At 55.5% G+C, this 26,967-nt stretch overlaps 1 protein-coding gene across 2 annotated transcripts in view; it reads left to right on the forward strand.

Moving 5' to 3' along the window:
- Positions 1 to 13,057: 13,057 nt before the first annotated feature.
- DTX1 (deltex E3 ubiquitin ligase 1) overlaps positions 13,058 to 26,967 on the forward strand; it is a gene marked incomplete at both ends in the record, with an annotated part of 30,459 nt that continues 16,549 nt past the window's right edge. For both annotated transcript variants that reach the window (XM_084253856.1, XM_084253857.1), the window contains one exon: positions 13,058 to 13,316. In XM_084253856.1, the coding sequence (XP_084109982.1) occupies positions 13,058 to 13,316 (259 nt within the window). The remainder of the gene's footprint in view (positions 13,317 to 26,967) is intronic.

The raw sequence follows: 26,967 nt of genomic DNA on the forward strand, positions 1-26,967 counted from the left end.
TGGTGGCCGCGGATCAAACCGGTGCTGCAGAGACTGTGGGCAGCTTCACAGCCCAGCACTCAACCGCTGCGTCACCAGGGGAGGCCCTCAAACCATATTTTAAATGAAATGGGTGTATTCTCACTTTGCAAGCAGGTCAACCCACTTGCAGTGGGGTAGCTCCCCACCCATGGTCTGTGCCCCGTGCCCACCCCATGGGCGCTCTGGGGCACCACCCACACAAGGCTCTGTTTTCCTGCTCACACCCTCCTCCTTCTTCTCCCCACGTCTCCCTCATTCTGTGCCTCATCTGTTCTCCTGCCTTTGTAGCCCTGCTCTGGCTGCCACCTTGTGGCACTCAAGAGAATCAACCAGCTCGAGCAAGAAGTGGGAGATGGTGAGATGGGCTGATGCCGGTTATGGGAGGGAGGTTTGTTTTGAATCGTGATCCCTGCACAAAGCTTCTTGGAGCAATCCATTGTTCCCATGCTCTTCTCTAACTACTCCTAGGAGGAGAGAAGGAAAAGCCAACAAATGACTGACAAAAATTCTTTTAATTTGGTTTCCCACACTGTAGGCACAGGTAGATCACTGAATTGGTCCGCTGTTGTATTTCCGAAATCATTCTATGCTCTGTATTCAAGAAACAAATCTTTCTCATTAGATTTCACCACTAGGAACTCAAGTCTTTGCGTTCTGTGGGCATCCCCACTGCCAAGAAGACCCTATTAAGTGGTTAATGCAGGGAATCCTCAAAAATAAATGGAACCGTGTTCGTGCATCCCAGCACAACATTGTTATGATAATAACGCTACCCAAAGCGATGGACGGGATGATTACAACCCCTAGCAAAATCCCAATGGAATTTTTACAGAAATGAAAAATTCATCTTAAATTTCTATGGAATTTGGAGGAACTCAGAATAACCAACATAAAGTTTAAAAAAGAATGGAGTTGGAGAATTCACATTTGCCAATTCTGAAACTTGGTACAAAGCCACAATAATCACCAAGTGTGGTATGTGCACAAGAATAAACATAGAGACCCATAGACTGACGTTGAGAGCGCAGGCATAAACCTTCACCTCTGCCGTCAAAGGACTTTCATCAGGGTGCCAGGCTCACCTGTGGGGGGAATGGTCAATAAGTGGTGCTGAGAAAATTAGATATTCACATAAAGGGATGAAGTTGGACTCTTTATGCCATATGCAAAGATGAACTCAACATGGAGCTAAAATGTCCGCACCACAACTATAAAACTGTTATAAGAAAGTAGGGAGAAATCTGCATGACCTTAGATTTAGCAAATTTTTTTTTATAATGAAACCAAAAGCACAGGAAACAAAAGACAAAATAGATAAATTGGACTTCATTAAGACTGAAAAGTACAGAGCATAGAATGATTTTGGCGTGCAAGGACACTTGCAAGCAAGGGCAAAGGAAACCCACAGAAACCTCTGGCCAGCCATCTATCTGATGAGAGCTGAAAAACCAGAATAGACTCCTACAACTCAACACCAGAAAGACCAAGCCAAGGGGGAATAGGCAACGGTCAAAAACAGACATTTCTCCAAAGAAAGTATAAGCACATGACCAGATGCTCAACATCATTCATCATTAGAGAAATGCAAATCAGAATTAGATGAGATACCACTTACACCCCCATCCGGGGAGCTGGCATGTTTTTTATAGAAAGTAGCAGCTGTTGGATAGGATGTGAAGAAATGAGAGCTCCCCTTCACAGGTGGATGGTAAGGGGGGGGCAGCCACTGTCACTGTGGAAAGTCTGGCAGTTCCTCAAGACGTTGCACATGGGATTTCCACGTAACTCAGCACCCCCACTTCTGGGGACAGGCCCAAGAGAACTGAAAGCAGGTGCGCAAACAGATACTTGTTTGTGAGTATTCATAGCGGTACAATTCACCTTGGCCGGAAGGTGGGAAGAACCCAAGGCCATGAGCAGTGATCTGGGTCCAAGACCTTTGGATTAGGCCAAAAAGTAATTAAGAAATCATCGAACAATCGAGAACTTGTCCTGATCACAGGACCTGATGATTACAGTGTTTTTTGCCCAAGAATAGAATCGGTAATTAATTATGTATTTCCAAGAGTGGTTTAAGTTTTTTTTTAACACTTATTAACTCTTTAACTATTTACTTTGTCTTTCTCCTTTGTTCCTATAAAAAGTCCTCACCTGTCTCTCCTGCTCAGGGCATATTGTAGATTTCTACCTGAATCTGTATACTCCAAATTGCAATTCTTTGATCCCAAACAAACATACCTATGAATGGCCTCCTGAATCTTTAGGTTAACAAAGTTTACGAGGGGCTGAGGAAAGAAATGTTGAGCAGTAACTGTGTATTACACAGAATGTGATGCCGAAGAAGGTTTGGAAGCAGAGGTGAGGGCTCCACCATATTGTGAGTGTAATTATGTGTAATTGCACACTTACAACAACCTATTAACCCAGCCCTTGGGTGCCAGTTAAAATGAAGATTGCAGTCTCCTTCTATCATGGTTTCGAAGCAGTGATGAGTGAAAGTGGTATTTTTTGAAGTAGCTCCAACATGCAAAATGTGATCCAATCTGTGACTTCTCGTGATGCCACAGTCACACACACACACACACACACACACACACACACTCTCACACACTTACCCCTGTGGTTGGTTACCTGTGAGAACAGTGAAAGGAAACCCCACATTTCAGTAAAGGGGTAATGAGAAGATAATTGCCATCCACCCCCCACCCAAGTCCAAGGAGTCTGCAGACCCCAGGCGAAGAACCACTGTTTGGAGTCCCCGGGCCCACCCAATATTCAGCGAAGCACTCACCTATGCCCGTCCTTCTTTCTCCAGACCCAGCTTCACTTTGCCACAGAATGTTGAAACCTTTGCCTCCGGCGAGATTTCGCCAGTGAAGATCACTGTCATCGGCAAGTTTCTGTTTAAGCCTCGAGTGGGTGGTCACCTCCTCCCTGAAGCACCCCCGGGCTGGTGGGCCTGTACCTGATGCCTCCCCTGTCTTCCCCTCCCTGCACTGACCTTCCCACCCTGGGCTGCACCAGCCTCCTTCCAGGCAGTGGGCTGTGGTAAAATTTGTCACTTCCAAGTTGAGGCCACAGGAGTTGGTGGTGAGAGGCAGAGAGAACTGCTCCACCGCCTCTTCCCCACAGCGACCCTGGGGCCACCTGCTCTAAATGCAGAAGGACTCCCCAACCCCCCCCCAAAAAAAAAGCCTCCAGGTGGGTGAGAAGCAAGACTGTGGGTTTAGCCACTGCAACTCCAGCGTGTCTGCTGTGACACCTGGTGCAGGTTCCCTGACACACTCACATCCAAATTAGAAGAGAGCAACGCGCCTGGTAGAAGGTAAACTGTTGGGAAAACTAAAAAAGTCTCTCGATCGAAAAAAGAAAAAAAGCAGCTGACAGTTACTGGATTGTCGTGAACCAGGCGCTGTCCTAGGGACTCAGCATCCGTCCAGTCACTCAGTCCTCGTGCTCCACCCCTGTGGACAGGCGGCAGTAGCCTCATTCCCGTTTTAAAATGGAGAAAATGGAGGCACAGAGACGTGAAGTAACGTGGCGACAATCGCACAGCGAGGAAGGAGTGAAGCTGGATTTCAACTCAAGCAGCCAGACTTCAGGCCCCACCTGTCCCTCCCTTACCTGAAACGGGCACGTGCAGGAGCCACTGAAATGTTGCCACTGAAGCGCGCAAGGCACAGTGAGTGTTCCCAGGGGAAGGGCACAGGGGCGTGTCGGGGCGCAGAGAGTCCCACCACCCCTCAGCCGGGTAACTGTCATACACTGAACAGTGGTGCCCAGTGAGGCCACACCCTGATGCCCACACGCTGTAACTAGGGCACCTTCTGTGGCAAAAGGAGTTTTGGAGATGTGCTCGAGTTCAGGATCTCGAGGTGGGAAGATGATGATGCCCATGTGTGCCCAAAGTCAACACAAGGGTCCTGAGGAGAGGAGGCCGGAGGGCTGGGGGAGGGAACATGAGGCGATGCCCGCCGAGAGGTTGGAAGCTGCTGGCTTTGAAGATGGAGGACGGGCCCCCAGCCCGTGGCCTCTAGAAGGTGGAAAAGGTCAGGGGACGGAGTCCACCTTGAAGGCTCCAAAATGAAGGCAGGCCCCCCAACCCCTGGATTCTAGAAGTTCTGATCTTCAGTGCTGTAGATTAGTCAGCCTCTGTTGTTGGAGCCACCGGGTTTACGGTAATTATCACAGCAGCCAGAGGAGACCCCTGCAGTGGCCCTGGGCCGTTTTCTTCTGGGCTTCTGTTGCTTCTTCTATAGAATGAGGAAATGATCCATTTTTCCCTTGCCTGTGGGGAGACTTAAACAAGAGAAAGAATGTGAAAAGACTTCGAGATTAACCTAGAAATAAGGATTGGATTATCAGTCCATTTTGGCAATGCCTTGACCTCTTTCGCTGCCTGTAAGCTTTGGAGGCAAGAGCTGCCTCCCTACTGTCCCTCCCCTCTGTACTGCAGGTCTCCCTGTATGTCCTCTCTGGCCTCCCCCTGCACCTAGGTTCTCGGTGAACAACAGATGGCTGGCAGGTGTCAGTGGGTTGGCCAGAACCCAGGCTGGGAGGCTGGAGACAGAACCAGAAAGTCGCATCAGGAAAGACAACAGCTGGTGCTGACCACTTCCTCATAGCAGGGGTACCCTGTCTACCTGGCCAGATGGAGTCCCCCAAATAGCCTGTTGACCATTAAGGGCACAAGGAAAGCTTTGAAAGCTAAGGTGACCCAAGTCAACTCTCCCCCAGCTCACCTTCCTTTATAGAACTCTTGCATGTTGATATTGATTAATGTTAACTCTTGATGTTGCTTAAATGCTTGAGGAACCAACACAAGGATGATTGACAGGTGCAGTCATCCCTGTGTTGGTTCCTCAAGCATTTTAAGCAACATTAAGAAGATACCTGCACTGCTGGCGGCCTGCCCCTTCCCCTTGTTCCCACAACCCACCCAACCCCAGGGAATGGGCCTGGATTGGTCTAAATCAATCCCAGCATCCTGTACCCTCTTGCCAATGATTTGTTCAAGGTGGGTATGTGACCCAGTTCTGGCCAATTAAGCATAAAGGGACGTCTATGAAAGGATTCTGGGAAGACTGTCTTCCTATTAAGAGTCAGATGGGCAAGGAAAGCACCTCCTTTTTTTTTTTATAAATTTTTTATTCTATAGTTCTGGATTTTATTTTATTTATTTATTTATTTTTAAAGATTTACTTATTTATTTTATACAAGCATTGGGTATAGTCAGAAGCGCGGGAGGGTGAGAGAATTCACCAGAGCCAGAGCAGGGAGCAGAGCAGGCAGAAGGACCGAAGTACACTGCTGAGGGGAGCAGCGGGCGGCAGGAGAGGTCTGCGCACCATGTGGGACCCTCCTCCGGTGGCCGGGGAGCAGCCGGGGATTGAACCGGCGTTGCAGAGGCTGCAGGCAGCTTCGCAACCCAGCGCTCAACCGCTGCGCCACCGGGGAGGCTGGAAAATACCTCCTTTTATCTTCTTTCTCCCCTCCTGCTCTGTGCACTCTTGTCTGCTACTGTGATTTCTGAAACATCGGCTGTCATCTCGTGATCTTGGGCTGACGATGCTAAAGTTGTAATATCAACATGTCTAGAGGGAGAAAAGAGGAGGCTAGAAGAGACTCGATAGCTGGGATGGCTAATTTTATGTTCCTTGAGACATTTGGTCAAATACCACATTGCTGTGAAAGTCTATTTAGATGTGGATTAGGATTTAAATTAGTGGGTTTCAAGTATGCGATTGACCTCCATGATGAGGATGGGCCTCATCTAATCATTTGAAGGCCTCAGAGAAAAAGACTGACATCTCCTAAGGAAGAAGGAATTCCATCTCCAGGCTGGCTTCCAATGTAAGCTGCAACATCAACCCTTCTTTAGTCTTTTGCCTGCCCTGCAGATTTCACCCTTGCCAGCCTTCACTATCACATGAGCCAATTTCTTAAAATAAACAGATTGAGTAATAAACTAATTAAATCTACACACACACACACACAATTGGTTCCATTTCCCAGAAGACTCCTAACTCAATGGCTTTAATGGACTGCTGACCTAGGAACTTCTCCTTAATGAAAGCCTAAATCATTGTTGAAACCCCTCTTAGTTGGATTTTCTGTTACTTGCAGCCCAAAGCACCCTAACCTGCTTATCCATTCTATTGCTGCATGAAAATCCACCAAAACACGATGACTAAATGCAACAGCCGGGTATTATTTCTTATAAATCTCTGGGTCAGCTGAGCAGTCTGCAGATCGTGGCTGAGTCCTCTCAGGCACCTGCCTGGGTCGGTGAGGTTTGGCTAAGCTGATGACCTGAGATCACCTCCCCTCCCTACTACATGCAGGATTTTTTTCTTTTGAAATCTATAGAGGATACTGCGGGAACAGTCGTCAAAATCTGCACAAGGTTTGTAGATTTATGATATATTTTTAATATCCTGATTTCGATCGTTATACCATAGTTAGGCAGAGGAATTCCTTTGTATTGGGAAAGTATTGACATTTTTAGGAAGAATGTATGTATGTGCTTGGCGCAAGAGAGAGAAGGATAAAGCCAATATGGTGAAGTGTTAACATTTGCAGAATCTGGGAAAAGGCATACAGGAATTCACTGCATTCTTGGCAACTTCTCTTGAAGCCCTAAATTAATTTAAAATAAAAAATTAAACAAAAAAAAAAAAAGGAAAAAGGAGCCAGAATTCAAGCTGGTTTTGGCTGATGCAAATGCCTGACGTGTTTGGGAGCCCAGGGTTGGAATACCCGTTCCCAGGAGCCCAAGGTCATTTCAGGCCAGTCACGGCCCCTAGTACAGGGACCAGTGCCTCCCCCACTCAGGTGGGTGGGGATTTATCCGAAAGTCCCTGTAGCACCCACCCAGAGAACCCGGTGCTAGTGCCCTTATTCAGCAAACACTCCCTCCTCTTTGTAACTTTGGGGGAATTTGGGTTTTCATGGGCAGGATTTGCTTGAAGCTGTGTGCCCACGTGAAGGCAAAACAGGACATGGCTCTGCCCAGCTGCACCATTTAGTAGCTGTATGACCTTGAGCCTGCGACTTGGGTGTTCTGTGCCCCGGTTTCCTCACCTGCAAAAGGAGAATGACAATAATGTGTATTAAAAAAACACACTATTTAAATGATTGAAATATGTATAAAGAGGGGAGCACAGGGCCTGGCACAGGGACAATGCTCTGGTCCCCAACTCTCCTCATGACACCATCATCACCAAGATGAACAGGATTTCTGCCAAGAGAGTCACATCAAGCCCAGTTTGAGCCCTTGCAGTACCGAGCACTTAGTAGCTGCTTAAGTTAGTTACTTGTCCTTCCCATCTCAGGGTGCGCGGTGCTAACGGCCACATCCTGCATCAGGTGAATGCAAGGGTAACAGGAGGGAGGCAGGTGACACATTTGGGCTCCTGCTGGCCACAGTGACCAGCTGAATGGCCAGGGAAAAAATTACCTGGAAAACACATCGAGAATGACTACCATTAAAAAAAAATTAGAAAATGACAAGAGTTGGTGAGGAAACAGAGAAACTGGAGCCCTTGAGCATGGTTGGTAGGAATGCAAATGTGCAGCTGCTGTAGAAATAGTCTGCCCCCTCTAAACCTTAAGGGCTGAACCCCCAGATTGTGTGAGCCAGCCCAGCCATAACAGGATGCCCGAGATGGGTGGCGCAAGCAGCAGAACTTCATTCTCTCAGTGCGACGGCTGGAAGTCTGAGACCACGGTGCCAGCCTGGTTGTGCTCTGGTGAGGGCTCTCTTCCTGCCTCGCAGACATCCACCTGCTCCCTGTGTCCTCCGTGGAGCTTCCTCAATGTGTGAGGGAGGTGAGAGACACCCTGTCTCTTCCCTGCTTTGAAGCCACCGGTCCTGTCGGGCTAGGTTTCACCCCTTCGACCTCATTTCACCTTCATTCCTTCCTAAAAGTTTTATCTCCAAATGTAGTAACGTTGGCGGTGAAGACTTCAGCTTATGGACTGGAGGGGGACAAAATTCTGTCCATAGCACCATGAGGCTCGCATTTTCATATCTGGGTCTATTCAGGAAAGTCCAGAAAGCAGGGTCTTGAAGAGGCATTTGCACATTCGTGTCCATAGCGGCACCAGGCACAACAGCCAAGAGGAGGAAGCAACCTGAGTGTCTGCTGCTGGATGAATGGATCAACACTATGTGGTCTATGCATACAATGGAGTCTTTCTCAGCCTTAAAAAGGAAGGACATTCTGACCCGTGCTACCACAGAGGTGTGCTCTGAGTATATTAGGCTAAGTGAAATAAACAAACCACAAAAATGCAAACGCTGTACAATTCCATTTATATGAGGCTCTTAGAGGAGTCAGATTCATAGAAACAGAAAGTAGGAGGGGGAATTGCCGGGCACTGGGCGAAAGGGAATAAGGAGTTCTGTGCAATGCGCACCGTGGTTTACAAGAAGAGCGAGCCCTGGAGGTTGGCTGCACAACAGTGTGATTATACTTAACACTGCTGAACTGTACACTGTAAATAGCAACTTCTATAGGATGTGTTTTTACTCCAATAAAAGTAATAAACAAATAAAAATGAATTACCGCCAATATTAGAGCAATGGTGCCAATAGGCCACCAGGGGGCGATGTGCACCTGCTCCCATTTTATACGGTGCTTCCCGCCTCCTGCCGCCAGGGATGGCTCCCAGAGGGTGAGCCCCAGAGCGCCCCGCACTGCCTCCCTCCATGTCCGACCCTGAGTTCCCTCTCTGGGTCCTGCCCTCAGAGTTGGAGCCAGTGAGTTGCTCCCAGGCGGAGTGTGTCCACCCCCCCGCCTGGCACCCCTTGGCCTCGGGATCACCCAGGGGCTGCAGACGAGGGAAAGCTGGCAAGGGCCCTCTGCCCCGCCACCCAGAGACAAGAGGGCACCACCATGCAAATGGGTCAGAAACCTCTCACCCGAGCACAGGGGCTTCAAGGCGGGCCAGACCTGCCGTTCTCCATCTTAGCCACTCCGTGTTCATTCTGACCTCCCGAGCCTCCGTTGCCTCGTCTGTCAAATCTGTAACTATACTCGGAAGCATGGGAATGGCTTCATAAAGTCCCTGACTCCTAGGGAGCCCTCACTAAAGGGGCTACCACTCCAAGCAGGCCCGGGGTGCCCCCACCTCCTGGGCTTTCTGCTCAGCATCCACTCCCCACCTTACACTTTCTCTTAAGAATCCTCTTTTGAAGACCCCCATGATCCTCTGGCCCCGGGGTCAGTGATTAAACCAGGTAGGCTGTCCTGGCTTGCGGATAACAGAAACGCAGTCACGCCACCTCGAGGGGATGTGTCCTGTGGAATTCCCGGGAAAATTGAACAGAGATGGCCGAGATGATGAAGCTCAGGTACGGGGGGGATTTAAAATCAGGAGGATCACAGAGCTGAGAAAATCCCCGTGAGCCTCACACACAGGTTAAATCAGTGTGCTCGGGCCCAGATTTGATGTGTAACTCAGAGATCTAGCAAGAGGCGGAATCATTTGCTCCAAGCTCCGCTTAATTTCGTTGCACTGATGGACTCTGCTGGTGTGCTCTCCGGCGGCAGGGCAGAGCACGGGCGCGCACATCCTGGGATTCTTTTTCTATGGCTTGTGCTGGCATCTGAGACAGGGCCCCAGAGAAACGGGGGGGGGGGGGGATTCCTTAAAGGACAAAGGTCTTCCCCCTCCTTGGGGTCCCTTTCTCCCAGGATGCCTCGAGGGCAGAGCTGTGCACTCCCCTGTGTCCCAGCCTCGTTGAGAGGGGTCCTTGGGGCCACAGCCCGGGATGCCTTTCGTTATCCCTGAATCAGCACCAAGGCCACCTGGAGCAGGGGGAGGTGCAAAGAATCTGGGGTTCAAATCCCACCCCTGCCACTGACCCCCTATGGGAACTCGGGCACGCTGCTTAACCTCTTTGAGTTTCCGGAGTTTTTTCCCATCTGTAAAATGAGGACAACATTACCTGCCGTGTGAGGCAGCTGTGAAGAGTAGTATTATGTAAGTGACTGGCCCACGCCGGGCCAAGACACGATAACCATTATTCAGTAGGTAGAAGTCACAGCACACAGCAGCGAATAAGACACAGCCCTGACCCCAGGCTGTCTCACTCTAGCAGGGACAATTCCCCTGACGTGGCTCATCATAGACAGGGGGTCACAGCAATTGTGGGCGAAGAAGCGTAAAGATGGGATGGAGTTCAGGGAAGGCTTCCCAGAGGAGGTGCCATTTAGGCAGCCCTTAAATAGCCTGGAGTCTTGGATTCTTCTTTCCAACTGGCCATTCGCGTCCCTCATAACCTTGAGCCAGCGTCTTCCCACTCCCGGGCCCCAGATCTCCTGCAGCAAGGTTGTTCACTCCCAGCGCTGAATCTTTGGGGTCACCGCCTCCTTTGAAAAGCAGCTGCAGAAAGCAGGAGCTCTTCTTCCCAGAAAGATGCACAGACACGTAAGTTTGTCTGTGATGGGCAGGAGGGTTCGCCGTCGGCGGACCCCGGCCTGAAACAGGGAGCTTAGTGATCCAACTGGATCCCATCTTCGGCGCCTCTCTCTGTAGCCCGCCGCAGGCAGGCGTGAGCAAGCAGAACGTTGACCCAGTCTGGAAGAGTCCACCCGGCTGCAGGCGGCAGGACGGGGCGGGGGCCGGAGGCGAGGTCGCTCCAGCTGGCTGGGGCACTGCAGTTCGGTTCTGGAAAAGCGCCGCTGAGCAGGCTGCCCTGACCCCTCTAGTTCGTCACCATCTGCCCTGGGAGGAAAGAGAGCGTGGGCCGCTGTGGGCAGCCTCCCAAGCAGACCACTGACCCCCGCCGGCCGCCCAGGCTGGAGTGTCTGGGCTCATCCCTCATCTTCCCTAATCTAAACACCACGGGCCCGGGTGGTCCATCCCCCGCCCAGCTGCGTGTCCTCAGCTGTTCAGCCTGCGAGGGGGGGAGAGCAGCCTCCCATTAACACTTGAGCTGCTGCCACCCCCTGCCTCCTTTCCATCCACCAACCCTCACCCAGCATCTATTGAGCACCTACTGTTTGCAGACATCTGCAGACGAGATGGCAAGGACCTACCCGTACCCTCCTCCAGGGTCTCTGTCTCCAGGCCCAAGCCCCTGGGAAGCAGAATGTTGTCAGGGGCTCCCTCACCTGGAGCCTGGGCCCTGGGGGGAGTGGGCTGTGGGCGGGACACTGCTCTAAGCTGCTGTGCCAGCCGGGGCCCACTTATCCTAGCTGGGCCTCTGCCTTCCCATAGGTAGACTTCAGACTCTAATTTCATGTTGGTTCTGGCACGGGCCTTGCCAGTGTCACCTCGCCCGACAGAATGGCGGGAGGCGGAAAGAAGAGGACCACAGAGTCCTTTAAGGTTTTCTTGAGACAATCTCTGGATTGCATTCAAGCATTTATTGAGCACCTACTGCGCGCTGGCCTGGAATGGACAGCTGAAAAGGTGTCTGGGATTCAAAGATGACTGGGATGCAAGCAGGCGACGCCGCGCTCCACGCCTGGCGTCCAGTTTGGGGTCTGGAGACCTCGTGGGGTCCCAGGAGGGCCTAGCTGAGGGTTTGGGGGAGCCAGGGCTCGCGCGCCCGCGCCAGGCAGCGCCGCTTCGGGCGATCTGTCTCCTCCTCTTCCTTCCCCGCCCCTCCCCCTCCCGAGCGTGGCGCGGCCGCCTCCCCCCGCGGGATCCCGGGCCGCCTGCTCGCGCGGCCGTCGGTCGGGGGGCGGTCTGTCCGGCGCGCGGAGCCCGGCTGCGGGCGGGTGGCGGGGCCCGGAGGGAAGGGCGCGGAGGCGGGACCGCGGCTCCCTCCCACTCCGGGGGGGCCGAGAGGCGGCGGCGCCGAGGCTTGAGCCCGAGAAGGAGCCGAGCGAGCGGAGGAGAGGCGGTGAGCGAGCGGGGCGCAGGGGGACCCCACCCCCGGCTGCCTGGGAGGGGGGTGGGCGCCGCGCGCTCTGGGGAGGTCTGCGCTGGCGAGGGCGGCGCTCGCCCCCGGCCGGAGGCGGGAGGGTCCCGCTCCCCTCCGCCTCTCCGCGACGCGACCCCCGAGGGGCCGGGCCGCGCCCGCAGAGCCGCGCATCCGCGCCCGCCGGCGCATCCCTGCGCCCCGCATCCCCCCGCGCGCGCGGGCCGGGAAGCGCCGGGGTCGCCGAGGAGCGGCTGGCGCGGAGTCTCGGGGAGCCGCGTCCCCAGCCCCGGCCCTGCCTCCAGGCCGGCCCCGAGGGATCGCGGCGGGGGGACCCCCCCGCAGCCCCCCTGCCTGCCCCCCCTTCGGTTCCCCATTGTTCTCCACGCTCCCTCTCCCGGGAAGGGGGAGGGGGTGCTGCGCTCTCCTCTTAAAGGGCCCTCTCCCCTCTGTCTCCCGCAGGTCTCGAGCACGGGTGGGGTGGGGCGTGCCCGCGGGCCCCCGCCCCTCTCGGCCCCCGCGCGGCTCCGCAGCCGCAGCCCGCGCCGGCCGGCCGGGGACACCGCCGCGCCCTCCCCCGGCGCGCTCCGGCCCCCCAGGCCTTCCAGGACCCCGCGGAGCAGGGAGGAGCGGGCCGCGGGGCACAGGGACGCCCCCTTCTTCAGGAGCCGTCGGGGGGAGGACCCGCGGCCCGCGAGCGCCCCGCTGGAGCCAAGCTCTGGGTCCAGGACGCAGCAGCCGGGGCGCAGAGGGCCCGCGGGGCGCCGCAGAGGGCGGCAGGCGCGGGCGGCCCTGGGTGACAGGCCCGCCCCGCTGGGAAGGACAGCGGCCAAGAGCTGACCCAGAGTGGGGGGCCGCCTGGACTCCCGCACCTGCACGAGGGAACCCAGGAATTTAGAGCAACACTAGCCGGGCCGGAAGACAGACAGCGCCTTCCCAGACCAGCGCCCTTCGTCTGAGACAGCTCTGCGGGAGGGTCCCTGAAGACGCCAGCCAGGTCCTGGGCTGAGGCCTCTGGGCCGCCCGAGACTAAGTGGGACCTGGAGGAGGCCCTGCGGGCCCGCGCCTCTGGGGAGAGAGGAAGTTCCCTGCCTGCCTCCAGGCCCAGGACGGGCTGGGCCCCGCCGCTGGGCCCTGGCTCCAGGGGCAGCCGCGGCCATGTCTCGGCCGGGCCAGGGGGTGATGCTGCCAGGGAGCGGGCTGGGCTTCCCGCCGCAGAACGTGGCCCGGGTGGTGGTGTGGGAGTGGCTGAACGAGCACAGCCGCTGGCGGCCCTACACGGCCACCGTGTGCCACCACATCGAGAATGTGCTCAAGGAGGACGCCCGCGGCTCGGTGGTCCTGGGGCAGGTGGATGCCCAGCTGGTGCCCTACATCATCGACCTGCAGTCCATGCACCAGTTTCGCCAGGACACAGGTGAGCAGACTTGGCACACACAGCCCCACAACCCCCACGCCCCGCCTTGCCCCGGACTCGGCCAGCCAGACACCCCTGCTCACCACTGCACCTGCACCTCCTGTGGGGTGCAGAAACCCCCCGTCTCCCTGAGGAGGGAGCCTGAATGGCAGGAAGGCCGGTCTGCTTTCAGCCAGCCTCCCTCTCCTCTAGCCCCCACTCCCAAAAGGGCTGGTCTAGACTCGCCCAGTTCAGGACTCGAGTTCCAGTCCAGCCTCCTATTCATGCAGGATCCTGGGCAAGATTCACCCCCTCTCCAATCCTCAGTTTCCTCATCTGTACAACGGGCGGATCAGGGCCTCTCGCAGATGGGAAAGGATTGGCTGAAAGTGCGCCCGCTCAGCCCAGGAGCCGGAAAAGCCTTAGCCCTCACTTACCTTACTCCAAGGGTTTTCCGTGCACTTCCTCCTTTGATTTTCTCCTAGCAGTCCCTGGCAACCTGGCTTTTTATTGCATGGTTATGACTAGCCCCGTTTCACAGATGAAGAAACTGAGTCTCCCAGCAGCTGAGTGTTTTAAACTCAGAGCTGGGATTCAAGTCCAGGCCCTTGAATTCCAGAGCCAGAGCTCTCCATGGCATCCAATACCGACTCCAAGTGTCGGTGGTGTTGGGGTGGTGTGTGGGGGTGCTAAAGATGGGGGTGGGGTGGTGTCGGTGGTGTTGATGGTGGGGGCGGGGTGGTGATGATGGAAAGTGTCAGTGGTGACTTGTCGGTGGTGGTACTGACTGGGATTAGTTGGGGGTGCTGCTGATCGTTGCGGCCTTGGGGGTGTGGTGATGCGATGGTGGTGATGTAGAGAATGATGGTGGTTGTGTGATAGGTGAGGACGGTGTTAAACATGGTGAGGTCCATGCTCAGCACTTTTGTTCTGGGGTTTGGACACCCCCCAGAGTCGTTGACTAGTGGTATCTGTGGCAAGCACGGAGGGCAGTGGGGGAGGATGAGACCCAGTCTCATGGAAGCTGCCAGAAAGTCCTTGGCATGTCCGATGATGGGGATTTGGGGAGCCCCCCAAATCTGGGGCAGAACACTTTCCTTCTCTCCAGAGCGGTGCTGTCCAGTATGGTAGCCACTGACTCCATGTGGCTATTTACATCTACGTTAAAATTTAAGTAAAACGTACAGTTCAGTTCCATAGTCCCTCCAGCCACATTCAGGTGCTCTGTGGCCACCTGTGTTTCTGGCTACCACACTGGACAGGGTAGAACCAGAACATTGCCATCCATGCAGAAAGTTCTAGCGGATAGCTCTGCTCTCGACCATTGCTGGCCCCTACAGAGATGTCACCAAGGGTGGAAGCTTGAGCAAATTTGAAACAAATGGTTTGTTGATGGTACTTCTCTGTACATCTATGTTTTCATAACTCTGGGCATTGACTGTACTCATGGGAGGTGTCTGTCACTCACGCGCGCCATCACATCACCTCCTGTTAACCCCGCTCTGAGTGTCAGATCCTGTGCAAAGATACTACAAAGGGCAAGACAGATGGGGCCATAGTAGAGTCCTCCCCCAGGGGTACGCCGGGAGTCCTGGTGTAGCTAGGGAGCAAGAAGACACATAACCACACAGATAAACAGCTGGACGTCAGAGAACATGAACCACACCTGGCCTGGGGGTGGTCATGGGAGGCCCATTCAAGGAAGTGATGTTTAAACCCAGATCTGAAGGCTGCTGGAGGGTGGAATGGAGTTCCAAGCAGAGGAGCAGCCAGTGCAAAGGCCCTGTGGTGGAAAATAGCAGAGTACATTCAAGTCTGTTGTGTTTGAGTGCAATGAACAAAGGGAAGGCAGTGCAAGGTGAATTTGGAGTGGGGACCTGACATACAGGCTTAGGAAGTCCTGAAAAGGGCTTTGGAGTGTATCATAAGCGTAGATGTCCTCACCGCGCCCGTGCGCCTTCTCCCAGAGAGGCATGCGTCCCCGAGAGCGGGCTGAGGAGGTCAGGCTTCCTCCAGCCCCTCTGGTTTATCCCAGATCTTCTCTGGTGGAAGGCAGGGGTCCAATAGCAGAAGGAGGTGGGGGCCCTCCTTGGTTTGACATTCGCCATCCTGCAGGTTGGGATAGTGCTGGGTGGTGCCCAGCTTGGGGGGCCCTTCGGAGCTGGGGCAGCCCTACCCAAGACCACCACACTGACCACCTTGCCTCCCTTTGCTCTTCCTAGCATGCCCACTTGGGTTGCTTGCTCTCCACACTCCCTCTACCCCTCCCTTTCAGCAGGTTCCTAACTCCCCATGGCACCATCTTTATGGTTCAGCCTCCCTAGATCGCCCAGTTCAGCTTCAGCCACCCCCTTCACCCTCCCCTGAGCTACTCACTCCACACTTGCCTATTTGCCGGCAAAGGGAAAAAACACTCATTTCCCATTGGACTCCTGAGGGCCTGCCAAGACCCCCCAGTGGGAGCTGAGGACTGGAAACCCATGGGGCTGGGGGAGAGTAGACCTGGATGCCAGGAAACTGCAGGAGGGAGGAGGCAAGAAGCTTCCCACTAGATACTCCATACTGCGCCCCCCTCTGCTCCCGGGGGCAGTACAGTGTCAAGAAAGGACAGCTCGTTCTCACTGTGATGGCCCAGGCGGTGTCCTTACCTCTCCAGGCCTCAGTTTCCACATTTATGAAATGGGCGTGAGAACATCACCTGCAGCAGGGTTGTCCCTCTGATGGAGAGAACCAAGTCGGTGATTTTAATCCCACCAGCCTTGAGCAGTCATCCACCATGTGCCTGGCATGTGCCTAACTCTGCCGGTACAGGAGAGATGAGCAGCAGATCTCAACTCTTGAAAAAAGTAAGACACAGACACACACACACACACACACACACACACACACACAACACTAAAAACAATATAAAACTGTAAAACCCAAAACTCTCCTGTATGTACTGAAATGAACACTTCACGTAGATTTTCTAGTTGTAAAATTCTCGGTAAGTTCATCAAAGTTGAACTCTCATTTGGGGGGGAGGGGAGGTAGCAGCGTGCCCCCGCTATACTGGTGCCCTCACAGAGGAGCTGGCAGTGCAGTCAGAGAGTAACTACTTCAGCTCTGGGCCCTGAGTTCTCTGTTGTAACTGCTGGCGGAAGCAGCCACAGACCATAGGCAATGAGTGAACGAGATTGAGCTCTGATGGCACTTGTGGGACTGAGCTGAATTTCATACCATTTTCTGGGGTCATGAGATAGTCTTTTTTTCCCAACTACTTAAAAATGTGAATGTAAACTGTAAAAACCCTTCTGCGCTGGTGAGCTGTGCAAGCTCAGGCAGTGGGTGGGTTGGGCGACCCTCGCCCTGCCAGGTTGTCAGCCTGCCCACGGGGAAGCGCTGGCGCCACACACACCCGGCCTGGCAACACCGGGAACACCCACGTGTGGCGTATGCAAGGCACGGTGTGGTATGTACACACGGGCCCGGCCCCACACCCACCGCTGGCACCAAATGCCCCAGGTGCCGGCCACAGAAGCAGCTCAGACCCCAGGCAGAGGCCAGGCCCCGTCCCCTGGGGGCTGCTGTTTGTTCAGCCGGTGCCTGCTCCCCTCCCCGCTGCTGGGCTATTTGCACGGATCCCCACAGGGGGCCAGGTCCTCTTTGAAGTCCAGAGTGTGGACTGGAAACTGGAGCCGCCCTATGCGGAGGGGGGCTGCTGTGACCCTGAACCCCGTGATGTCAGACAGTGGTATCCCAGGTCAGGCTGAGGGCAGGGGAAGGGCTAGAGGTAGGCAAGGGATAACGGGGTACACTCTGCACAGCCTCTGCGCTGTAATTTCGGGACCCTTCTTGCCACACCACATGCTGTTTCCTTTTTCTTGAGCTGTCCCCACCACAAGCAAATCAGGATCTCACAAAGGGGAAGCCAAGCCTAAGGGGTGGCCCAGGTAGGCACAGCAGCTGGGCCAGGAACCCTCCCGGGCCTTGGGGGCAAAGGGTCAGCTCCCACCAGCAGAGAGGAATAGGTCTGGGAAATGCTTTTTGCCCCCCCCCCCAACCCCCGCCAGGCCACAACTTCCCTGGGGTCATGTGACCACCCTGCCTTTGCCTCACCTGATTATCCCCACTGTCCCCAGAGCTGCAGAGAGATGGGACACAATGTCACTTCTCAGGCACTTCCAGATTCTTCTTTGGATGCTCGTGGCTGGGGCAGAGGTGAGGGCTACTTTCTGATCATCTGGTGTCCCCCAGGTTCCTCCCCCTGGACTGCCAGGGGAGACTCTGGCTGCCCTTTGCCCATTCTGTAGATGGGACACAGATGCACGCCAGGCTGACACTAACCACAACTGCTGTCCCCAGGCCGAAGCTTGGCTGTGCCTGGCGCTACCAAACTAGCAGGCTGGAGTGACAGGTGGCGACTGGTTCCAGCATCTCCCAAGCCTGTATCCCTTCTCTGGGCAACAAGAATGCATCCATGGTGCCCTCCTACTGAGAAGGTCCTGTCTGAGCCCCTCTTAGGCTCCTGGAGGTTGGGGGGGCCACCCAGAGGGAGCAGCAGCCCCCTCCAGGGAGAGCACTTCCAGAATTTAGGCTGCCAAGCAGGTCATTGCGCAGGCCCAGAGAAGGTGAGTGACTTGCTCAAGATCACACAGCCAGTTACTCCCAAGCAGGAAGCCAGTCCTCCAGATGGGTCTAGGAGATGGAGAACACAGTGATGGTCGAGGCCCAGAGAGCATCCCCTCCCCCTTCTCCCTCATGAGCCGTGATGAGGCTCCTTGTCAGAGTCTGTAGCATGGAGGGAACAGCTCGTGCAAACCCAGAGGCCTCCAGGGCCAGCTCCCCGGTTACAGGACCCGTTGGGACCCTCTCCTAGCCAACCTGGGAGGCCCCTGGGGCTGATGCAGGTGTGAGAAGAGGAAATGTGTTTGGGAAGGGCGGGGTCCATCCAAGATGGCAGCCGGTCCCCCACTACCGCGGTCGCGCTGCCCGCATTTCCACCATCGAAGACCACCCCTTTGGCCTCTGGCAACTGGTCCGGCTCCATGAGCATCTTCAGATGCCATAAATTCATCACCGCTTTTATATGATGGTCAATGGTGCCGCACAGTACTAGGCCCTGGACTGGGTCCTGGGGAGTCAGAGAGAAGGACCAGATCCTTGCCAAATTGGTTTCTGAGTCCAGAGGCGTTAAAAGGCAAATATAGATCATGGGAATAGTCGTTGAACCCTTGAACTTCATGAACTCATGAAGCCAGCAAATATAGATCTGAATTCTAGCTCAGTCCTTTTCTGGCTGTGTGACCATGGGCAAGCCCCTTAACCTCTCTGAGCCTCAGATTCCTGCTCTGTAAAATGGGAATAAGAACTGTCCCTCCTGAGCAGGTTGTTGGGAGGATTCAATGAGACAGTGCAGGTAAAAGCATGAATATTCCTTTGCACATAGTTAGCACTCATGCTATGCAAATAAGAAAAAGATGTGACTGCCTCATAGGGAAGTACAGGCTGCCTTCAGTGAGGTGAGGTGGGCAGTGTGTGCCTGTGGGGTCTGAGAGGGAGGACTTCCTGGAGGAGGGGTCCTCCTAGAATCCGCATGGTTTGGAGAAACAGAACAGTGGGAGGAACGCTACTAGGTGGAAGGAACAGCATCAGCCAGGGCCTGGAATAGAAGTATATGCCGAGACCCCAGGCCTGGGTGGGAAAGGAAGGTTGTGACAGGAAGGGGGAGGTAGGGAGGGGTATGGAAGTCTCTTGGGGCCCACCAGACCTGGTTGGGCTGCCAGCTGCTACCCTTTAGCAGCTGGCCCCCAGGGGACCCAGAACCATGCTGCAGGACCAGCCTCATTAATCTTAGGTCCTCAGAGGCCAGAGCTGGAGCAGGCACGGTGGCTGGGTGGTTGCTGATACAGGCACTTCCTTACAGCCTGTCTGTGCTCCCTCCAGCCAGCCAGCCAGCATCCCCCCTTGCTACACACAGCAAAACCAAGGCTCAGAGTGTGGGTGCCACTTGCCCAAGCTGGGGAAAGATGGCTCAGTGTTCAGATCCGCTCTGAGCTCTAGTCTGCCTCCTGCCTCCAGGTCTCGAGGCCCAGCACCTTGGACAGTACCACTGCGCCTCCCCTGCGGGGCTGGGGGGATCCTCCCCACACCCTGCTGCCCACCTCCCATCTCCTGCCCCTTCTCCGCTGCTCTCCACCTTTCCTGCTCCCTCCCAGCCCCCCAGCCTCCTCCTCCCTAGGGATGGGGAGGTGGCAGTAGCTGTGAGGGGGGAGGGGTGGGGGTTGCAATGGGGGAGGTGACAGGGAGGGTGATGAGAACTGAGGCAAGGGAGGGGCGTGGGGAGATGGGGGGGTGTACCATCAGAGCTCTGCAGAAGGGTGGAGAGGGGCATCACCAAAAGGGCCCTGACGGGGAGGGTCGTAGCTGCTATCATGGGGAAGGGGAGGGGAGCAGTGATGAGCGTGTGGGGGCTGTGAGGGAGGGTGACGAAGAAGGTGATAGGGGTGAAGGGGGAGTCATGGGGTTCAATGGGGCAGTCACAGAGGCAGCTGGAGGATAATGAGTGGCCAGGATAGAAGGTGCGGTGACGGGGCAGGACCAGTCACATTTAGGTCGTGAGCACTGGCCCTGCGTCCCTCCTCAGCGTGGAGCTCTCAGGGTAAGGAGGAAGCCCGGGGCCCCTCCCACCTCCCACCCACTCATCTGGGTCTCCCCTGGCCTCCCCCTTGCAGCACACCCCAGGGGGTCCTTTCGGGACAGCCTCCATGCCCGCCAGCCTCGAAGTTGACATAGATACCCCCACTCGACCCTGCTGCCTTCCTGATTCCGCCTGAGGACATGGGACCCAAAACCTGGAAACAGGGGAGCCTGGTGCGTGAGGCCCAGGCTTCAGGTTCCTTCCTAGCAGCTCTCTGGTAATTGTGGGGGCAGGAGGCTGCCATGTGATCTTGGGTAAACGACACTCCCTCTCTGAGCTTCAGTGTTCTTCTCTGGAATTTGTCCACACCAACAGTACCTGTCTGGGGGGCCTGCGATCAATAGTCATGCATTCATTCAGCAGGAATTTGATGAACACCTACTGTGTGCCAGGTGCTCTCTTGGGCATTAGGGAAGGAGCAGTGACCAGGACTGACACAAACCCCTGCCTCAAGGCCCTTCTATTCTGGTGGGGCGTGATGGGAGGCCAGGCACCAAGGAGGCCCCGATATAGGGCTGTTTCTGACCTTGATGCCCCAGGAGCTGCCAGGCTGGGAGGCTGAGTCTCTGCCCTGTCCTGGGTGGCTGTGTCCTTACTCTGCCATCCTGGCCAAGAGCCTCTCCCCCTCTGGGCACCTCCTCTCGTTCCTCTGGCGCTGCTCCAGGCTGCCACCTCCACCTGCCTGGGCAGTAGTGGCAGCCAGTGTCAGGGTACGGGAGGGAGTCTGGCGTGGGGCCCAGGAGCTGAACACCCTGAAATGCAGAACAAAGGACGAGACAATCAAAGGAGGCAGCGCTGGCCGCCAGGATCGTCCTGCCAGCAGCCGCGGCCTGGCCACCTCTCTGATGACAGGCCGGGCCACCGCCGTGCCCAGCCTTTGTCCTCTCTTCCTCCCTCTGCACCAAGGGAAGCTTAGAGTTCACCTGAAATTGCACCATTATGGAGTCTGCCCCAGCTTCCTCTCTTCTAGGGAACAAAGGTTCATTCATCCAAGGTGCGGTCACCTGGTGCTATGGAAATTAAGTCTAGGGGATCAGGGTCTCAGCCTCTAACTTGAGGGTGATCTGAGCCAAGTCCCTTTCTCTCTCTGGGGCCCAGGTTCTCCTCCCTAGACAGAGGCTGGAAAGTCAGATGCTTACAGGACCTGGGCGGTTAGGAGACATGTGTGCAGTGACTGGGGAGGCAAAGGGCTTTAACTGTCCTGGTCTCTAGCACCTGGGACCCAGTAGGTGCTCAATAAGTGCTTGAAAGCATGAGTTGAGGGGCTTTTGCTTTTGCTAACTGTGGCCAAGGAGGCCAGTCCTTCCACATCTTTGGCTATTTAGGGATTTTTGAAATCCAGACTTGAGTGAGTCCACTCCAGTTTTTGTCATTTTTGGTCCAATAGTTTGTTTGCTTTGTATAGTTCATCTGTGTGTTTGCCTTCTTTAAATACTACATATGACTGCTTCAATTTTTAAATTTTCATCTACTTCTTTAATGATTTCATTCTACTTCTTTAATGTAAGTAGCATGTGAACCAAACAAAATCACATCTACCACTAATCTGCCGTCTCCGACCTTGTCATTTGTCACAGTTAGTGAGGTTCATGTGCATGCGGCCGTTCGTTAGTTCGTTCATTCATTCATTCATTCAGCTAGCATTTTTTAAGTGCCTGCCCTCTGTGCTCCTGGCTGTGGAGAGTTGCGAAGGTGGCTGAAAGCAAGCTGAACCTTTGAGAAACACTCAGGCTGTAGGGAGCAGACACTGAGCGAGCTATGATGTGCTTCCTTGGGGGTACCCCCGCTGCAAGGGGGTATATAGAGGTGAGCCCATGCGTGGTCTGTTCAGAGAATAGAAGTTTGGTGTGGCTTGAGTCTGAGCTGTGCAGACAGCTTGTGATGGGCCCCAAAGATGAGTTAAAGAGCTTGGACTGCTTCCTAAAGCCACCAGGGAGCTACTGGCAGGTGTTGAACAGGGAACTGATGTGGTTCGCGAGAGGGCTGCCGTGTGAGAATACGCTACAGAACACAAAGTGTGGGTGCTGGGACAGGGGACCGGGCAGCAGAAAAGGTGGCTTTGACCTGTGTGGTGGTGGTGGAAATCGGGAGTTCAAATCTGACTGGGTTAAATCCAGACTTAGTAGGTTAGAGGCTGTGTGACTTGGGCACGTCACTCTCCCTCTGCGCCTCAGCATTGCACGAGGCAATGGTAACCACATCTGCTCTCGAATATTGTGTGCACTGAGAGCTGCAGATGTGCGGCACGTAGAGCAGCTCTGTGGGCATCTACCTTGATCACACCCACTTCACAGGTGAGGACGGAGAGGCCTGCAAAGGCCAGGTCAGTTGTCCCAGCCAACCCAGGGCTCCAGGAGAGGAGAGACTGTCTTTCTCTTCTGCTCCCTAGCTGCTCCCACCCCAGCATTTCCCACTCTTGCTGCTGTGCCCTGGGATCTGAACCCCAGTGTGCTGGAAGCCAGGGGACCGGGAAGCCCCCAGTCGCAGCCCATACAGTGGCCCAGCCAGCCGCCAGCTGCGGGAGCCTCCCGGGAAAGGGCCTTTCAGAGCCCATTCAAAGGTGCGAGCCTCTCTGAGAGCCGAGCAAGCCTCAGCCTTCCTCAGGCCTGGAGACCCCCTCCCTCCCTCTCTCCACAGCCCTGGCTGCCCACAGGCCCAGGAGAGCTTGGGCCGGCCTCAAACATGCAGAAACCGCTAATGGGGCTGCGGCTTAGCTTGACGAGTCCCCGGGGAGAGTTTGGAGGGAAACAAAACACTGCAGGATGGTTGATCCAGGGCAGGAGGGGCAGGCGCCCGAGTTCACAGCTGCAGTGGGGGATGCTGGCCCATTGCTCCCTCTGCCAGACCTCACGTCATCCCAAGGAGCCTCAGTTTCCCCATCTGCCCATCAGGGCTAATAATAGTGCTTAGAACCCCTAGGGCGGCAGCGTGGACCAGAGTATGTGGGTAAGCCCTGCTTGTGGCAGCTGGCACCCCGAGGCAGGCATTTGATGAATGCGGGGGGTGGGTATTGCTACAGCCCATGGATTAGCCAGACAATCAGAAGAAGGGAGTGGGTCAGGTTAAGGGAGGGGGCTGCCATTCTGGAAGGTCTGAGGTTTGAACCGTGTTCTGTGCCTGTGTAACCTCCATGTCTCAGTTTCCTCGGGAACGTGGGTTGGAATCCAGGTAGCCTGGGGTGGGTCAGACTGGACCGCTTACTTGCAGATGGCCGTGGAGCTGATCCTTAACTGATCCCCGCCTCATGGGGCTGTTGTGGGGTTCACATGAGCCTGGGGCTTGGAAGTGTATTCTCTGAGTGTGAACCACCTTGTTTTTATGGTGACCTCTGGATGGGGGGGAGTTAGTGAAGGCCCTCGGGGGGCCTGGCGTTCCATGGGCTCTCGACTCATGCTCGGCCCACCGCCCAACCCAGTCACAGGACAGTGGGGCACCCCCACCTACAGGATGTCCCATGACTGCCTCTCATGGCCCCCCTTCCTGTCTGGGTGCCCCCAACTGAGATCACTTCCCTCCGGGAAGCCACCCCCAGAGGGGGCTGGCCCAGCCCACGGAGGAAACTTTTGGAGGCTGAAGGGCAGGTAGGGGCTCAGGGTCCTGTCCTCTCTGCATGGGGTCAGCTTCATCAGGCCCCAAACTGGGGGCTGAGACACCCACACAACCCACCACCAGGCCAAAGGGAGAAGGAGAGGTCAGGTCAATACCACCTTCTCGGGGTGGAAAACTCGTGGTAAAGCAACAGAGGGTAGTGAGTTCCCCGTCAGTGGAGGCATCCAACACGGCATCACCGCTTGGCTGAGTTGAATCCATTAGGATCAGCCCACCTGACCTTTCCTTTATTCCACGAATGGAGCCTTCTGTTCCCAGCCCCCCAAGATTTCACTTTTCTGGGTCTCAGTTGCCTCATCAGTAAAGTGGGAATAAACCTGGTGCCCCTGGGAGAAAGCAAGCGCGGATAAAGTGAGCCAGTGCCAGGAATGTGCAGCGTGCAGCCCCGGCTCGCGGGTGCTCCCCAAATGCATCTCCGCTCCTATTGCTGCTGCCGTGTCCCCGCTTTCTCCTCTCGGCTCAGGCCTGTCTGCCAGACTCACTTCTCGGTCTTGAGGTCTCTAGGTCTTGTTTCTTTGTGTCTCTCCAGCTCTTTCTGTCTCTGCCCGAGCTCTCCGTCCGTCTGCCTCAGATTTCCCATTTTGACCTTGGCCTCTCTGACCGTCTCTGTGCCTCCCGCCCCTCGCCTCCAGCCCTCTCTCGCATCGTCTCTGCCCCAGGCCTGAACCGGTCATCACATCACCTCCTGCTGACATTTGGCTGATCCCCCTAACTCAGCTGGAACAACATTGGAATTTTTCAACCAAACCTTCTTAAGCAACTAAAAGGGCGGGCGGGCGGGGTGGGGGCAGACAACAAAAGCAGACACACAAAAGCAGACCCGGCGACGGTATGTGCTTGACACAGGTCCCCAGCTGCCATGGGGACGCAGACTGGTGGCCGGGGCAGCTGGGTGCCCTGGAGTCAGCGAGGGGGTGGCCCACCAAGGACACCTGGCAGTGTGGGCTGATGAGAAAGACCAGCCGTATCTCGGGGCACCAGTCTGAGTTCTTTCCCGTCTCCCAGGCTGAAGAACCTCCAGCCCCATCTTAGACCCATTGTTCTGGCTGAAAATCTAGGCCAAGGCCGCTGGAGAGAGGGAGTGTTTCCGCTGTGGCGCCCTTAGAAATCTCGAGATCGCAGCTCAGGCAAGTCACCAGGGAACCAGCTGGTCCCCCTCGGCCTGGTCCACTGCCAGCGTGAGCCAGAGAGGTGGACAAACGGGCAGGCGGGCAGTGGCAGCACTGTGGGGTGCAGGCCCCAGCAGGGAGGACGGCCGCTGCCCTAATTACTCCGGCTCTCCAGGTTCCAATCTCGTTTGAAAAGGACTCCAGGGACGCAGCCTTTAATAACTACCAGTAAACAGGCAGGAAAATCGATACCTGGTAAATAGAGCCCTGGAGAGAGGGATGCCTGGGCTGGCTGGCCCTGACCTGGCTGGAAGACGGTCCCAGAGTCCTTTGCTGCAAAACTGGCCAACACTGACCTTTGGAGTCCTATACCCTGCTCCCCGGACCCCGAGCACACTCTGGCTCCTGCTGCAGTCCCCACGCCCGCTCCATCAAGACTGACCCCTCCTCTCTGCCTCCCTGCTCTGAGCCCTGGCCTGTGCCAAGTAGGTTGCAGTTTCAGTTGCAGGCTCTGTGCAGGCTCTGTGCCTGGTGCTGGGAACAGACATGACTCTGACCTGGTCCTTGTCTACTTGAAAGTCATCAACTAATGAGGGAGACAGAGAACAAAAGCAAATAATGTAATGACAGTCAAGGGTAGATTTGCAATAAAAAGCTGCTATGTCAGCCATAGCAAAGAATAGAAAAAGCCCTTCCTGGAAGAGGTGGGCATATGGAGGGTTTTGTTGGATGAGTAGGAGTTTGCCAGTTGAAGAAGGGCTAGGAGAGAGTACATGTGGGTCATGTATGTAATAGTAACAATCGTCTTGGCTAACCGTCCTCGAACACTTACTATGAACAAGTCCTCTGCTAAGCACCTATGACACACATTACCTTGCTTGGTTCCACAATAACTGGGGGGCAGGGGTAGGTTTTAATATTCCCATTTCACAGATGAAGACACTGAGGCTATGTGTGGAGCCAGAATTTGCCCATGACCTGTGAGGCTTCTGAGTTGTCTCTCTCAGCCTCTTCACTCTACACCTCCCACTCGACCACTCGACCCTGCCCTGCCCGGCACAGGACTTGGCTCGCAGGGGTGGGTAAATGAAATGGGTCCTCCGACCCCACCCCTTCCCAGCCAGGGATTGCACCTGCCAGGTAACACTGCGATTTAGCTTCATCAGGAGGCCAGTGGCACATCAGACCTGAAGACCATCAAGCCCTCATTTTGCAGAAGGGGAAACTGAGGTCCAGGGGAGAGGAAAGCCGCGCTCCGGGGCAGAACAGAAACAGGATCTGAGATTTCCCTCAACCTCGTCCCCTCTCAGGGCTGCCATGAAGAACACTGTTGTCAGGGAAAAAAATCAATATGCACACACTCAATTAAAATGATAAATCAGGCATCAGAATGAGGCCGCCCCGGAGACCCCGGGGGGAGTCTTCACATGATTGACAGAGCATGACGGGAGCGCAGGGCCCCAGCCACTCTGCTCTCTCACATCACAGCAACAGCAACCCTGACTTCCCTGTCTCGGGGTCTTGCACTGACCAGGCGGAGGTGGCCTGTAGCCAGAGGGTCTGTGACACAGAGCGGGCAGGGGACAGACTCCTTGAGCCCTAAAGAGGAACCCAAGTAAAGAACAGTCAGGTGTGTGGTCAGGGAGAGGAGTCCGGGGTTGGGGGGGCCACCCATGGCAGGTCCCTACCCATCTTGCTGCTGATCCCTGGGCTGGGCACCCTGGCGGGGGGGGGGGGGACAGAGTGCCACAAAGTGATGGGGGTGGGGCACAGGGGGCCAAGCAGTAAGGGACACAGCAGGAAGGAAGGGCCCGCATTCCTGGGCCGGTGGGCTGGCAGCCCCAATGGCAGGGGGCAGAGAATAAGAAAGTGGCAGATTAGTTTAGCATGTCAGGGAGCTCCGAGCACCAAGATGGGAACTAAAGCCAGGGAAGAGGATGGCACTGGAGGGTGGCACCTTAGACGGGTGGTCTGAGAAGATTCCAAAGAGGTGGCATTGCAGAGACCGGGGAGAGAGGCTGAGACGGTGAGAACCTAATTCTCATCCTGTGTTCTGGGAGAGGCATGGTGGCTTCCAGGTGGAGGAAACTGCCCGAGCAAGGCCTGGAGGCGGGGATGTCTGGGGTGGTGAGGGGCGGCCAGAGGCCAGGCTGGCTGAGCACAGGGAGTGGTGGGGACTGTGTAGACGACGTGGAAAGTTGGGCTGAGGAAGTTGGCTTTTCCTCCAGGTGAGCAGGGCACCCTGGGAGGATTCTGAGCAGCAGGATGTGATGGG

This window comes from Talpa europaea, assembly GCF_964194135.1.
Source record: "Talpa europaea genome assembly, chromosome: 14".
Lineage (NCBI taxonomy): Eukaryota > Metazoa > Chordata > Mammalia > Eulipotyphla > Talpidae > Talpa > Talpa europaea.